This window comes from Echiichthys vipera (assembly GCF_963691815.1).
Source record: "Echiichthys vipera genome assembly, chromosome: 2".
NCBI classification, from domain to species: Eukaryota; Metazoa; Chordata; class Actinopteri; order Perciformes; family Trachinidae; genus Echiichthys; species Echiichthys vipera.
In genome coordinates this window covers 30,416,914-30,430,506 of record NC_139827.1, presented here as the reverse complement: position 1 = coordinate 30,430,506, position 13,593 = coordinate 30,416,914, and the positions used below count along the sequence as shown (strand labels likewise).

The window sequence follows — 13,593 nt, the reverse complement described above, 5'->3', positions numbered from 1 at the left end:
TATTGTCAAAATATTGTCATAACTGTGCTGAGACAGATTCACTGCTTCACTGCATTTGAACAGGGCGAGGACGGAGGGTGTGAAGCGCCCAACAGCTGTACAGTGTCAACACAGCTTGTACAGCTGTGTGTACATGCAGGCCTGTGGCCCCGGCTCCCCTGAAACACACTACTACCAGCAGCACCACCTGTGGCTGCTTCTCCTCTGACTGTCTGACAATAGGAAAGAACTGTTGCCATCAGCTACTGCACATTTACACATTCGGTGCATATTTAGTTGGGCTAGAAAAACCATTCCTCCATAATATCACATGATGTTGAAGTTTACTGGTGAATAGAAGATAAAATGAGTGAGAGTGTGTGTGCATTTGGCTGAGATAGTGGCACTGGTGGTGGTGATGGAGTTCATGTGGCTCTTTTAATGTCTGATCTACCCAGGAAGAGGCAGCGTGGATGCAGGTGAGCCTCGGCAGCACTGCGCTGAGGGAGGCCCGGGTCGAGCTAGCTGAGGCCAGGAAGCAGTGGCACACCCTGCAGGTGGAGATTGAGACTCTACATGCCTTGGTAAGAAAACACACATCAAAAGTGTCACCATGGCCAACTCCCTAAGTGTCAAACTGGTGACAGACGCAATCTGCCTCATGGCAAGAGGCTAGAAGATAACTAGAACAGTTCCAGTTCAGAGCGGGGCGACTGCTTGACCACCGATAGTGCTGCTTGCGGTGTTCTCAAGAACGGCTCATCAGACTCAACACTGCACTCCCTGGGGTCCTCAGCAATACGCCTGCCAACTGTGATATAGACTAGTTGGATGGTTCTTGCCTTATGCAAGGGACAGTCATACATACATACACAGATAGATTCTGCCTTTATACTGTTATTGATACTAAAATTGTCTCCACTCAGACATCATATCAAGACATCTCATCCTAATGTGGGAGCAATGGGGAGAAAGTGTTCAGGAGATATGACATTTTTTCATAATATAGGACCAGTCCACAGCATTGTTTGAACGGATCTGAGTAAAAGGAACAACGTCAGTGTCATTTTACCTCTTTCCTATCAAGGGAAAGGTGTCGTATTGAAGAAATAGGTGATCACTCTTGTTCAAAGATTGTTTGACGAAGCGTTTTGACCGGAAAATCGTATTTTGAAAGGGTGTTACGTCAGACGTGACAGCTCCATTACGATAGACGTTGCCGCTCCCATTGCTCACTCTGTACAAAAGTAAAGCCGAAATATCCCGGATACAGGTGCCACCATGTTGTAATTTTGCAAATAGAGTGTGCGCTGTAGAGTCCCGTCATTGAAGTGACGTCCATACACCCATCCGAGCTACCGTGAGACAACCACAGCTGTCAATCATGACGTTTCACCTCGTTTTAAAACCAAACTTACAAGAATAACGAACCCTTGAACAAAAATATGCGTGATCCAAATGACCTACATAGATAAATGCTTTAGAAAAATGTATTCCAGATGTACGACTAGTTTTTGTTTGGTCCATGCACTACTATGGAGGGGGCAGGGGTTATGACCTATACTGCAGCGAGCCACCAGGGAGAGATCGATATGCTTTGGCTTCATTTTTGGGGAGCTGTAAAGCCGTCCAACTTTATATCAGTCTATGGTTTGTACAGATATCTGAAAATCCAGTGAGAGGTGATTTTTGACTTTTTTAAACTATTCGACTACGTACAGTTAAACAGTTATTTGTTACTACATGCGACTTTAGATTCAAGGATAACCGTTGTAGTCATTATCCAAATAGCTCCTTGCTTCTTGCTTTTCAGGAGAAAGGCCTGGAGAGCTCCCTGCAGAACACCCAGCGCCTGTACTCCAGCCAGCTACAGGACCTTTCCCAGGTGATCACTGGGCTAGAGGGTGAGCTAGAGCAGGTGAGGAGCGGGCTGGCAACCCAGCGCCAGCGCCACAGCCAGCTCCTCAACACCAAGATGAGGCTGGAGCGAGAGATTGCCACTTACCGACGTCTGCTGGAGCGTGAAGAGGGCAGGTAAGGGCACGAAAGACAATGGAGATGTTAGAGGAAGCAGGAAGGAATAGTTTGGTTGGAATTTTGTGGATTCTGTGCCAACCAGGAAAGTAATGAGTACTCTGGATAAAAGGGTTTTCCCAGGACACTGGCGCAGCTTCATCTTTGAAAACTGTGAAAAACAACAGTGCAACAAAGTCTGCCTGTAAAAGGCAGACTCTGCACACACCTGCTCACTGGCATTAGACAGAAACTTCTCCCCTTAAGGAAAAAGTAAACAGAATTAATTTCTTAATCATTCCTTTTTCTGGCTGTCTATCAGATCGTTTCATGTGTTGGCACTGTTAGTATTCTGTTAGGGATAATGTAGTCAATCCACAATATTTATTGCAGGTTGAGACATCCAGAGGCTTTAGAGCACAGCCAAATGCAATAGTAATATGTAACAACATAGAGTGGAAATTGACAGAAAATTCCAGTGATTTTATACTGTACATACAAAAAACACCCAAACAATAAATTATGTGAAGGTAACAAACTTTCCACCAGTGACTCAGGGCCGCAGAATGCAGCTCTGTCTTGAATCAGCCAACATAATTATTCCCTGCCAGCGTCAAGCTGTTTTAATAGGGAACATCCCACTCTTCTGGCATGGTCTTTAATTATCGTAGACATCTCACATCCAGCTCCTTTGAAATTTACACATTGGCTGCATCAACCATGTGATTGTCATTTTATAGTTTGGGTAGGTAATTTGGATTTTAAGACTGTTTTAGGGGGTTACAAACAGATTGGAGCGCTTCCATATTTATTTAGACTAGCAGTATTAATGCAGTTTGGAGATTTGATCCAAATATTTAAGTTTAAATGTGCTCTGCTCCTCTTGGTCCCTTTTTCTCAAACCCCAGTCAGATCAATTTTAGCAAATGCAGTGTGCTTGTTCCGGTCTTGTGTGTTTGTTTTTTTTGTTGTTTGCTAATTTTCACTGCAATCAAGCATAGGCCTACCGATAAGCTAGCAGTGTTGGCAGTGAAAGCAAATGAATCCACCCAGGCATGCACCCTTAGACTCTTTGTTTCCCTCCAAGACTTTCTTTCTATTCCTCCGTGCGGTCGACAGCTGTGGCTAGGGGCATTATGTTTACAGGTAGTCCCTCTGTCCCATTCGTGTGGACACAATATCTCAGGAACCCCGGGAGGGTATTTCTTCATATTTTAGCACAAATGCTTACTGGCTCTAAAGAATGGATTAGATGGTCTGACTGATTAGATTTTGGAGTTCAAAGGTTGCTGTGACCTCAAAAAAGTGTTTTTCAATAATTCCATTATACAACACCGTAACTCACGATAATGAACTGGTGACTCTAGTCTTAAACTGTGCCCATCCTATACATCTTCCTTGCTGCCGGGTTGAAGATGAGTGTGAAGAATCCATGTTCACCAAAAAATATACTTTTAATTAACTTTTATTAAATTCCTTAAAAGTCTTCATTACATATCTCATATGAGTCTAGACAGTTTGGATGTAATCTGGAACTTGACTGGCGGGCGGAGGCAGGTTTCCTACCTCTGCTATAAGCTATCTGTTCGTTGACTCCAGGGAAGTGAAGAAGAGTTTGGTTGTGTTAGTGGATTCAGCATCCACAGTCAGAAATACACATGGTTGTACTAAGTAGACGTATCAATTCCCAAATAAGCATATTTAGACAATTTGCGTTGACATATTAAACACCAGGTTCTAAAGTATCTGTAACCCACTGCTGAAGACATGCTCGGCTCCCTGAAGCCCCGCCCCTGCTACTGCACAGAGAGGTCGTTTTTGCTTGATTCAAGGTTTATAAATATTGAACATGTCCAGATTGGCTCGTCCTTGGGTCCATAACAACAACCGACTGACAGTATTTGATGGCAGTTGTAGGGAAATGCAAGGATGCACAAAGGAACAAAAACCCAACTATATTAGAAGGATTGCAGATGCTTTTCATTCAGCATATGCCTTTGAATGATTCCATTGATGCAAAGAGACACATCGGAAATGTGTATTCTTTGTCAATATTTGAGAAGGGTGGCGACTGAGTGGGTATCAAGGTGAGACACAAAGGGCTGTGACAAGATAAAGAGAAGAGAGAATCCTCATACAGTAAAAAACACTTACTAAAGCTTCTCCTAAAAAAACCTCAAAAGGTTTATGAGTTGGGTATGTCTGCAAATCAACCAAGGCACAAAAGATAATACTGAAAGATCAGTGCACAGTACAGTTTATATTTGCGTACATACTTTTAATCATCCAGAGTCTTGCTGAGTGTGGGCAAAGAGAGTTCATAAGTGAGAAAGAGAGATAGGAAAGAGAAGGGGTGGAGGACATCTTGTTGTTCCATTAATTAGAACTATACGGTCTAGCTATGGATGCTATAAAAGACCTTTTCACAGCGGACATTTTGACCTGTCCTAGTGGGGAGAGCACAAGTGTGTTGAAGAACACAGATTGTCTGTTTACACCGGGGTGAAAATAGCCTTTGCTGCGGCATCTGCCAAAGTGTGGTATTGTGGTTGTTAACTGTGGGTAAGTGGAGATCATTGGACTCACCCAGGAGACTGTGGTTTGAATCCAGCCTGGGATATCACCCAAAACATTGCTAACTATTTTTGCAGTTTGGTTAGTTTTAGACAACAAGTGTTAAGCAAAAAAAAAGGGTGAAAATAGCATTGTTGGCTACCAACACCTGGGTACAAATTGCACACATTGATTTTTGTACCAGGGTGAAAATATCCTTTGCCTAAATACAAAGAAGGCTACGATCCACTCAGGGGAGGTCTTTGTCATAGAAATTAAATGGATAGAAAGGACAAGGCTATTCAAAACAATGTAGCAAAATGATCAGAGACTAACTTCCATACAAACAGCTGTAGAAACTGACTTGCAGCATCCCAGGGAGGTGAGGTTTTGCAGTAACAGCCAAACGAGTAGAGTAATGACCATTAGAGACACAAGCCTTTTACAATGGCAGATTCAGTTTTGTCTTTCACCCATACAGTACACAACAGGACATTCTCCATTCTCAAGCACCTTGGTTTTAGTGAGGGGTGGCGCTTGGGTAGAAATTGCAGTTCCCCATTGTTGTTATCTCCAGTTTGACATTTTTGTTGCTCTTTGTTATAATCACCCTTTTCATAACCATCGGAGGTTTGTTTGGTATAAACGGCATCAAGACGTCCCATTCATCGCCAGAGGAGTGACAACTTTGTTTGCAAGGCAAGCTCGCTAACTAACCACCCGTCCGCTGGCTGGCTGGTTGGCCTGCTGGTTACGCCGTGCTTTCATGCTGCATTGGTTACAGAAAATGTTTCAAAAAGCGGCAGTGGTCCCTCCCAGTGGTCCCTCCCGAGCTGCGTCAGTGTTCTCTCCTCCAATCTGCGACACGCACGAAAGTAAGAATAATCGCCATCTTGTTTTGTAGTCCTCAGATGACCATGAAAAACAGCTCAATGTCCTTTCTATATAATTCTATTTCTATGGTCCTGGTTTTGTGCATGCTGGCTCACTCACTCACTGGGATGCTTAATGGAAATGAGCAATCGTTAATATCAGTTTCACCTGTGCGTCTGGCTTGAAAAGGGTCTATTACCTGTACAGAATCTTGCAGAGCTATCTTTGCCAGGATAACTGATGCTGTATGGTTATTGTCACAATACTGAAATTGAAATATGAGGTACCCACTTCTGCCAGGTAATTCCACTGATGCCTTGATGTGGCATATGTGGGTGGTCCTGGCTTCACAGCTGTGAGGGAGCGTGCTGATACATACAGCCAGGCAGGCTGCTTGTCTACTTTAAGATCAAAGTTGCAGTTCTTTGAGATGGCACTGCTCAAATATATGAAGGGCAGAACTATTGTCAGGGACAACAGCGACAACACACACCCTCTGTTATGTGCGTTGGCACAGTCCCATCCTGCGACACACTCTGCAAGGGAGCTGTTTCTCTGTTTCCTGTCTGCATGCTAAGCTAACTGTCTCCTGGTTTTAGCTTCATATTTACTGTACAGACATGGGCGTGCTATCAATCTTTCATCATTTTTTTTTCACAAAACTGTCACTTTAATCAAGACATGCATGGATACATGCATACATACTGTACATGGATTTATTTGATTCTGATTTACATGGACCCAACTCCATTTGATTTAATATTGATTCAATTAAGGATATTTCAGTTACAAAAAAAAGTTTCTTAGAGAAGGAATGCTGTAAATTACACAATTACACAAGGAACCCTCTAATCTGGTGCATTATTAAATATATTGATGTTGACATTAACAATTGACCCCAAAGCAGTTGCAATAATTAACTTTTTATTTAACATGACATTACAGCAGTCAACATAATAAAGTGCAACTTTACAGACTCTACAGTCAGCAAGTATTGAGTGATATTTACATACAGATATTTTGAGGTCAGAGGTCATGGGACCCTCTGAAAAACAGCAGGTGGGTTTTTCCCTTGCTGAAATTTTAGATCAGCATGACATGGTTGGTGCCAATGGATTCCTGAAGTGTAGTTTTATATGATACCAAGAAAAGCTCAGATTCCTTTCCATGAATCAATATCGGATCCTTAAGGATAATAACGATCATTTTTTCATCAGAAAATCTATTTTTGATATCACCTGCCTGTACTCTTCCTGCAGGTACATGGGCCGTAACGGGCAGCCAATGGGTCTGCAGCCCTGGCGGTTTTCAGTGGAGGAGCTGAAGGAGAACGGGCTGGAGAACGGCTTCAGTGACCCTGCTGTTACTCCGGACGAACCCAAGTCTGAGCCCCTGCCTGAAATACCTTCACTGCTCCCAACAGACAGTGGGCTAAAGAAAAGCATACTGCATAGACAGCAGAGCCTTGTGATACTCACAGGTAACACACACACACATACACACACAGACACACGCACACACACACACACACACACACACACACACACACACACACACACACACACACACACACACACACACACACACACACACACAAACACACACACACACACACTCACACACACACACAAACACGCACATACACACACACACACACAAACACACACACACACACAAACACACACACACACACACACACACACACACAAACACGCACATACACACACAAACACGCACATACACACACACACACACACACACACACACACACACACACACACACACACACACACACTTGCAGTCATATCTTGTTATAATTTGTCATTGATGTTTTCTCACAGAACCAGAGCAAGATAAAGACTTGCTGATCTCCACTGTGAAGACTCAGGAGATTCTTCAGGGTAATGTGGTGCGGGAGAGCGCAGAGGGTCACGGCACCATTGAGTAAGTATTGATCTTTTTTGCCCCTCATTGACCTGTAGTCAGCACCTTTGGTTCAGTCGGATAGTAGCAAGCCCTAACAGCATCACTTCAGAGAGACTGTTCATTACATTACCCAGATAAATGCCTTTTTGACTGCAAAATAACATAGTTTCTTGCTTGTGTCCTAGGCACTGAGTGTTTTATTGACTCATTAGTTCATGATTACACAATCATCCATGTCCTCTCCGCCCCTGTGACGTCTGGTCCAGCAGATTACATGTACACGTTTCAAAGGAATTATCATTACATGTCAAACAAGTTAGAAGGAATAAAACGTTTAGTTGGCTGTGCAGGTTCCCATGAGTGATTCATCACAGCACTGCATGGGAATTTTCCTCTTTTTAATAGTTTGTGTTTGATGTGGAGATACTGGCCTGATGTGGAGTCTTCAGGGCGGGGCACCTGTTATTGTTGGATGAGACATGGGCGGAATTCTTTAGTTATGCTTCAGGTGTTATCAGCCACAGGCACGCATCCAAAAAGCCACACACGCACATGTGCAATTTTTTCCAAAGAAAGCTGCACATGAACAGTCACAGGCAGAATATTTACTTTGTCTGTGAACAGCGGATCAAAGGAGACGTTACTCTGTCACTCCTTTTAAAATTTCTCACTGACATCTGATATCTTGTTCAGAATACATCAGTCAGGCCATTCTTGATGCCTTCAAATTAATTCAATTGGGTTGTTGGGTAATGCTCCGGTATCAACGAATCTATCTGCACGTACTGATGGAACCAGTGACTACATTAACACGCACAAAATATTCTGGTTTTGCCCTTATTCTGAAAAAGAGTGTGTCCAGATGAAGCTTTTGCTGGCCGAGGTTTCTAAGTGGCCAAATACGCTCCCTTTATTATTGGGGATCATTCAAAAAACACTGGCACTGGCAAAAACACACTGGACCCAGGCCCGGAGACATTATTATTATTAAGCTGTTTACATGGTTAAGGAAAATTAATATTCCACTAATATTTCCATTAACATGCATCTGTGGAAATTTTTGGGGGAATTTTTCCACCATCTTCTCGGAAAGGTTGGTGTTGCAATATTTCCACACATCCAAAACCTGTCTGCTTGAAAGTAGATGTGTTTCTACTTACAACCAGAAATGTGGGCTTTTTTTTTGCCTTGCATCTCTACTCAAGCACTGCACCCTGTTGGTTGATTGGTTGGTTGGTTGGTTGGTTTACAATATCCATAGCAACGCACAGAGCTCACTGTAAGCCGTGAACAGACACAGGCCATAAATTGTTGCAAAATGCGGTAACAAACACATATTCTAAATGCGCTATATACAGTACATGTCATACATGTTCTACTTTGAAAATGCTTAATTTAAATGGCAAGTTTTTCTCTCGTCAACATTTAGCCTAACTTAGCGTTATTTCGCCTCCTTCCAGACAAGCTAGTTTTAGGTGGCTGGTACTGATAGATTCCTTATATTAAGTTTCTTCTAATGATCTCTTCCTTTAAGCTAGACCCTGTTACAACCTCTTAAAGACCACCCCACAGGTCTCTGACTGGGGTGGCACCTGGGGCGGCCAATCAGATTTCAGGACACACCGTAGAAAGCCCCTGAGCAGATGTGAATAATTGCTTCTGATGGTCAGAGGCAAATTGTGAAGTAGTTTGGATAATACATCTATAAATACAGTCCATTTTATTTCCACCTATAACAGCATTGTGATGTTTGCTGTATAGTATGGACTAGCTATTAAAATGAAATGTAACTACAGACTGTTATTACAGACTTAACACGTTCAGATTTTACTGCTCCAAAATGTATTGTTGTGTGTCATCCCTCTCAAACCTCTTAGCAGCAGCAGGTAGCTATTCTTAGCAAAAACATTCTGTGCTGCCTGCTACCTGCCAAGCAGCAGACAGACGGCAGACAGACATTTAGCAAGTTGGCTAGCTGCTGAACATAGTGGAACATTTAGCAGCTACAGAGATAGATGTTTTCCTCAGGAGGCAATCAAAAACAAGATAAAGGAGAGTAGATATTGGACTGACATTCAATAGGTGGCCAGAGGCATGACACTTAATGTTACTCTGTGTTTGCTACTGTTTGCTCACCAGTTCACAATTTCAGCTAAATATAGTGAAAATATCTCAATGTTGCATTTAAAGCATGTTGCACTGCCCTGAGGTGCCCTGAGGCCAAGCGACAACCTCTTGGGCTGAAAAAGGAAGCCAGTGTGGAAGCGCCAAAAAATGCAGTTTCTCAAATGGCAACTCTGTTCTTACACTTTATTCTTGTGTTAGGTTAAAATGTTTTTGTATAGTTGCACTGTCGTTATTTGCTGCTCTGTGTGCCCTGAATTGCCCCCTGGGGACAAATAAGTTTTTTGAATTGAATTGAATTGAATTGAACTTGAGGCTGGATCGAAAAACTGAGTCAATCGACTTAGACCCCTATGTTAAAATGCCCACTTTGACAGCAAAAATAAGCATGTTCAAAACCTGATAGAAATAAAATGGTTTTGGTCTCTACAGCTAATATCCCAGTTCATGACGACTGTACACAGGGTGAAATTTCATGTAACTCAAACTTATAACTTAATTTAAACTGTACCTTAAATTAGATCGATTGTATTCCTAATGTCTTCTTTATCCATTTAGAAAGTTAAAGTTTCTTCTAGTCAGACAAGTTAGTTGTATGGTAAGGATGTCCTCTTACCGTTTCGGACAGTTTTGGCTGTACTCCAACCTTCCTCAGAGCTGCTGTTTTCTTACGGGTATGACGTGTTTTATGAAAACAGCTGACCAGGCCGGGAAACTTCAAAATAAAGTTCCCTGACCCGGTTGTGTCCGTTCCTCTCCCTGGTGCCGCTGGCAGAGAATGGTGTCCCAGGTGTGTGGGAGCAAGTATGCCCCCTCGTCCCTGTTTATCCTAACCATACAACTAACTCCTCTGACTAGAAGAAACTTTAACTTTCAAAATGTACCTTAAATTATTTAACGTTATGCATAATTAAGGCTGTGCCCACTTTGATTGACATGTAGCTAGCAGAGATTAGAGACTCATTCAATCTGCCTTAGCTCCATCCATGCACCACCTCTTTCCCCATTTACGGATTATCCCAGTGCAGGCGGAGTCACTGCCAAGATGAGCACCGACCACCTACTCTGAGCGTCGTTTTGGCTCTTCAGAAACCTTTGGGTGATGTCACGGAGACATCACATTCATATTTTATACAGTCTAAGCCTAAAATGCATGTTTTAGTTCTTTAAAGCCCAACGGAACCACCATCTCTTTCAATAATTTACCTAAGGCCAAATCTCACATGGCGGATGTTGTGTTTTGGTTCATTTATTGTATACCTCCAAGAGACTCCCCTTCTAAAAGCCCAATAAATACAGTATGTGGTACAGTTTCTCAAACATTTCCATTTTTTAGAAATGGATGTGTTAGTCTATTAGGTTACCCTGTACATGTAGTGACCCACTTACATTTACAGTTCTGGCCTCTTTTGCAGGCAGGTTATTTTTCAGACCGACATTTTGAATTTGAAACAGCAAAGATCCCAGTTCCTGATCCTCAGTGAGTCTGTTGAGGGCCAGACTGATTGCACGTTATCACAGAGGAGGTGCATATTCTGTTATACAGTAAAGCTCTTATACAAGACAAGACAAGTGTTCTCTCTTGCTGCCCTCTGGTGTAACTATGCAACTAGGTGTATCATGCACAAATAATTTAATGATTTCATTTGTTGTGTCATACAGTACAGTACCATTGAAATGGCCCATTCCACATGGAATAACATGACACGCAGTTATACAATAAATAAATAAATAAACTTCAAGACAAATAATGTCCAGATACAAAAGAACACATTTGATCAACAGAATAGAGTCCTAAAACATAAAAAAAACTACCGATTTAAAACCTTTTCATTCTTATTGCCCGTGCATCTAATCCAGTAAGGCCCAATGTTGTGTGACATTTATCACGTATCATCATCACCTTTTATTGACACAACTTCTAACCTCTTCCCTACCAGGACAGAGAAGATTGACAAAGTGATAAAGCAGTGGGAGGGCTCCTTCTTCAGAGGGAATCCCAAGCTGCGCAAGAAGTCGGTGTCGCTGCGTTTCGACCTGCACATGGCTGCAGCGGACGAGGGGTGTGCCCAGACCAAACAGGACAGCCTCCCCGACGTGGAGGTGCGTCTCATCATGAAGAGATCTCGCAGCATCCCATCTATCACACAGTAACTCTCACTGGTTCGCCAGAGTCAACTATTGAAGTTACAGCTGTGTCACTGACATCTGAGGTATTACCATCGTCAGGGTTCTGATGTATTTTAAATCACATTCATTCAACTTTGCATCACGAATGATGACTGAAACTGAGATCTCTCGCATCAAATCTCAACTGGCAGGATAAGCATTACCCATCAGGCTTTTGTGTTCATCTAATGGGGCCATTTTTTTAGTGTCACAGAACCACATCAAATATATCCGACCTTTATTTATTAACTTACAGAGGATACAAATTTAACATATAAAGATATGTCTTTGTCATTATTCTAAATGAATAAAAAAGTGTCTCTCAATACTGAAACTGTTCCAGTAGGAGGTCACTTGACGGAAAAGATGATATCGACCATGTGACTCTGCTTACCTGCAGCATTTCATTTCATTCTAATCAACACTCGGTACAGGAGGCTGAGTGTACAGAGAGGTGGAGATAATGGAGGCGCAGAGTCACAGATAACTCTGAGATGCTGTGAACTATCTAAAATGGATTTTTTTGTATTTTTTCTTCAAGAGACTTTATGAAAATTATTAGGTGGAGGGAGTGCAGAAAAGAATGTTTTTTTTTAGTAATTTAATGGTATCCCTTCAGTTAGCATTGAATTTATCGCTATCTCTCGGCTGTAGCTACCCCACCTTGATTTTATTCTACATCTCAACAGAGAGCATATATATATGTATCTATATATATATATAGATATATATATATAAGCTTTTTATATGTATATCATATATGTAAATGAAAAATGTCGAAATGTAAAATGAAGCGCAATTCACATACTATTGGTTTCATGCTAAGGTATATTGAAAAAATCTCATATACCTTTAAAGCCTTATAAATAATAATAATAATAATAATAATAATAATATTAGTATGGAATAATCTAACGCAGTGAATGACATCAGCTGACAGGAAGTAATCATAGACCCAATCTGTTGCCTCACAATGCAATTCCAGTTAAACGGTCTATAAAGTACCAGTGACAGCTTTTGGTTCAGAAATAAAGAGTCGGCGGAACATTCAGTAAACAGGACACATCGTTTTGTCTATGTTTGCCATATGTTTGAAGCACAAAATCTTGAATTCTTTGTGCACTTTTAGTTATAAATTGCAAAATGAGTTGTAACAATTCAATAGAGCTTTATTACTCTAAGATTTTGTGGGGAAGGTGGTGCAGTTTTTCTCTTAGTCGAAGGGAGGGTCCAGTGGAAATATTAATAATGCTGCAGGGGGCCAGTTAATCATTTTCCTACAGTCCCTAAATGCTTGCACTGCAGACACATACAGCACTTAGAAGAACATCAGATATATAGCCAGATTGTGTGTACTTTGAGGGTCTTTTGTCATTTCAAATCATTCTCTCTGTGGAGGAAAAAAGAACCTTGCAACTCAAACTGATAATGAAGCTACATTTTATGATCAAAACAAAAAATCAACAGCTCACTGTGATCTTAACAGCAGTGAGGCTCTTAACACTCAGTATGTGTCTCAGAGAATTTAGATTCCCTGTCTTAACCAGAGGAGGGCAGTATTTGTAAATAGTTAACACTGCAGTGTATTTTCAGTGCTCAACTCGGGTTGTGTAACACATGCTATCTGTTACGCCTTAGACCGAGAGATTTGATTGAATTCTTCTTTTTGAGTTGGCACCAAAGATGTTTAAAATAAGAAAAGGACAGTTGTGCATGGCATTTGGGTGCCATGGAATATATTTAGAGTATTTAAATATTACCAATGTGGTTCTATGCTTGATTTCGCTTTGCTTGATTTCTGGAGCTCTGTAACTTCAGAATGAAGCATTATGCTTTTGTCTTACAATTTATCATTTCAAATAAAATAAAAAATAAATATGTGCAGACTATTGTTTTCTGTCAAATGTTTGCCATCATAAACGGATTTTCTAGAAGACTCAAAGCGATTAACCACAG

At 41.5% G+C, this 13,593-nt stretch overlaps 1 protein-coding gene across 2 annotated transcripts in view; it reads left to right on the top strand.

Annotated features, from left to right (window-relative positions):
- Positions 1-13,478, top strand: part of krt222 (keratin 222) — a 27,410-nt gene extending 13,932 nt beyond the window's left edge. For both annotated transcript variants that reach the window (XM_083932180.1, XM_083932181.1), the window contains exons 6-10: positions 438-563; positions 1,793-2,013; positions 6,678-6,898; positions 7,260-7,362; positions 11,409-13,478. In XM_083932180.1, the coding sequence (XP_083788306.1) occupies positions 438-563; positions 1,793-2,013; positions 6,678-6,898; positions 7,260-7,362; positions 11,409-11,622 (885 nt within the window). In that variant the 3' untranslated portion in view covers positions 11,623-13,478. The remainder of the gene's footprint in view (positions 1-437; positions 564-1,792; positions 2,014-6,677; positions 6,899-7,259; positions 7,363-11,408) is intronic.
- Positions 13,479-13,593: the final 115 nt, after the last annotated feature.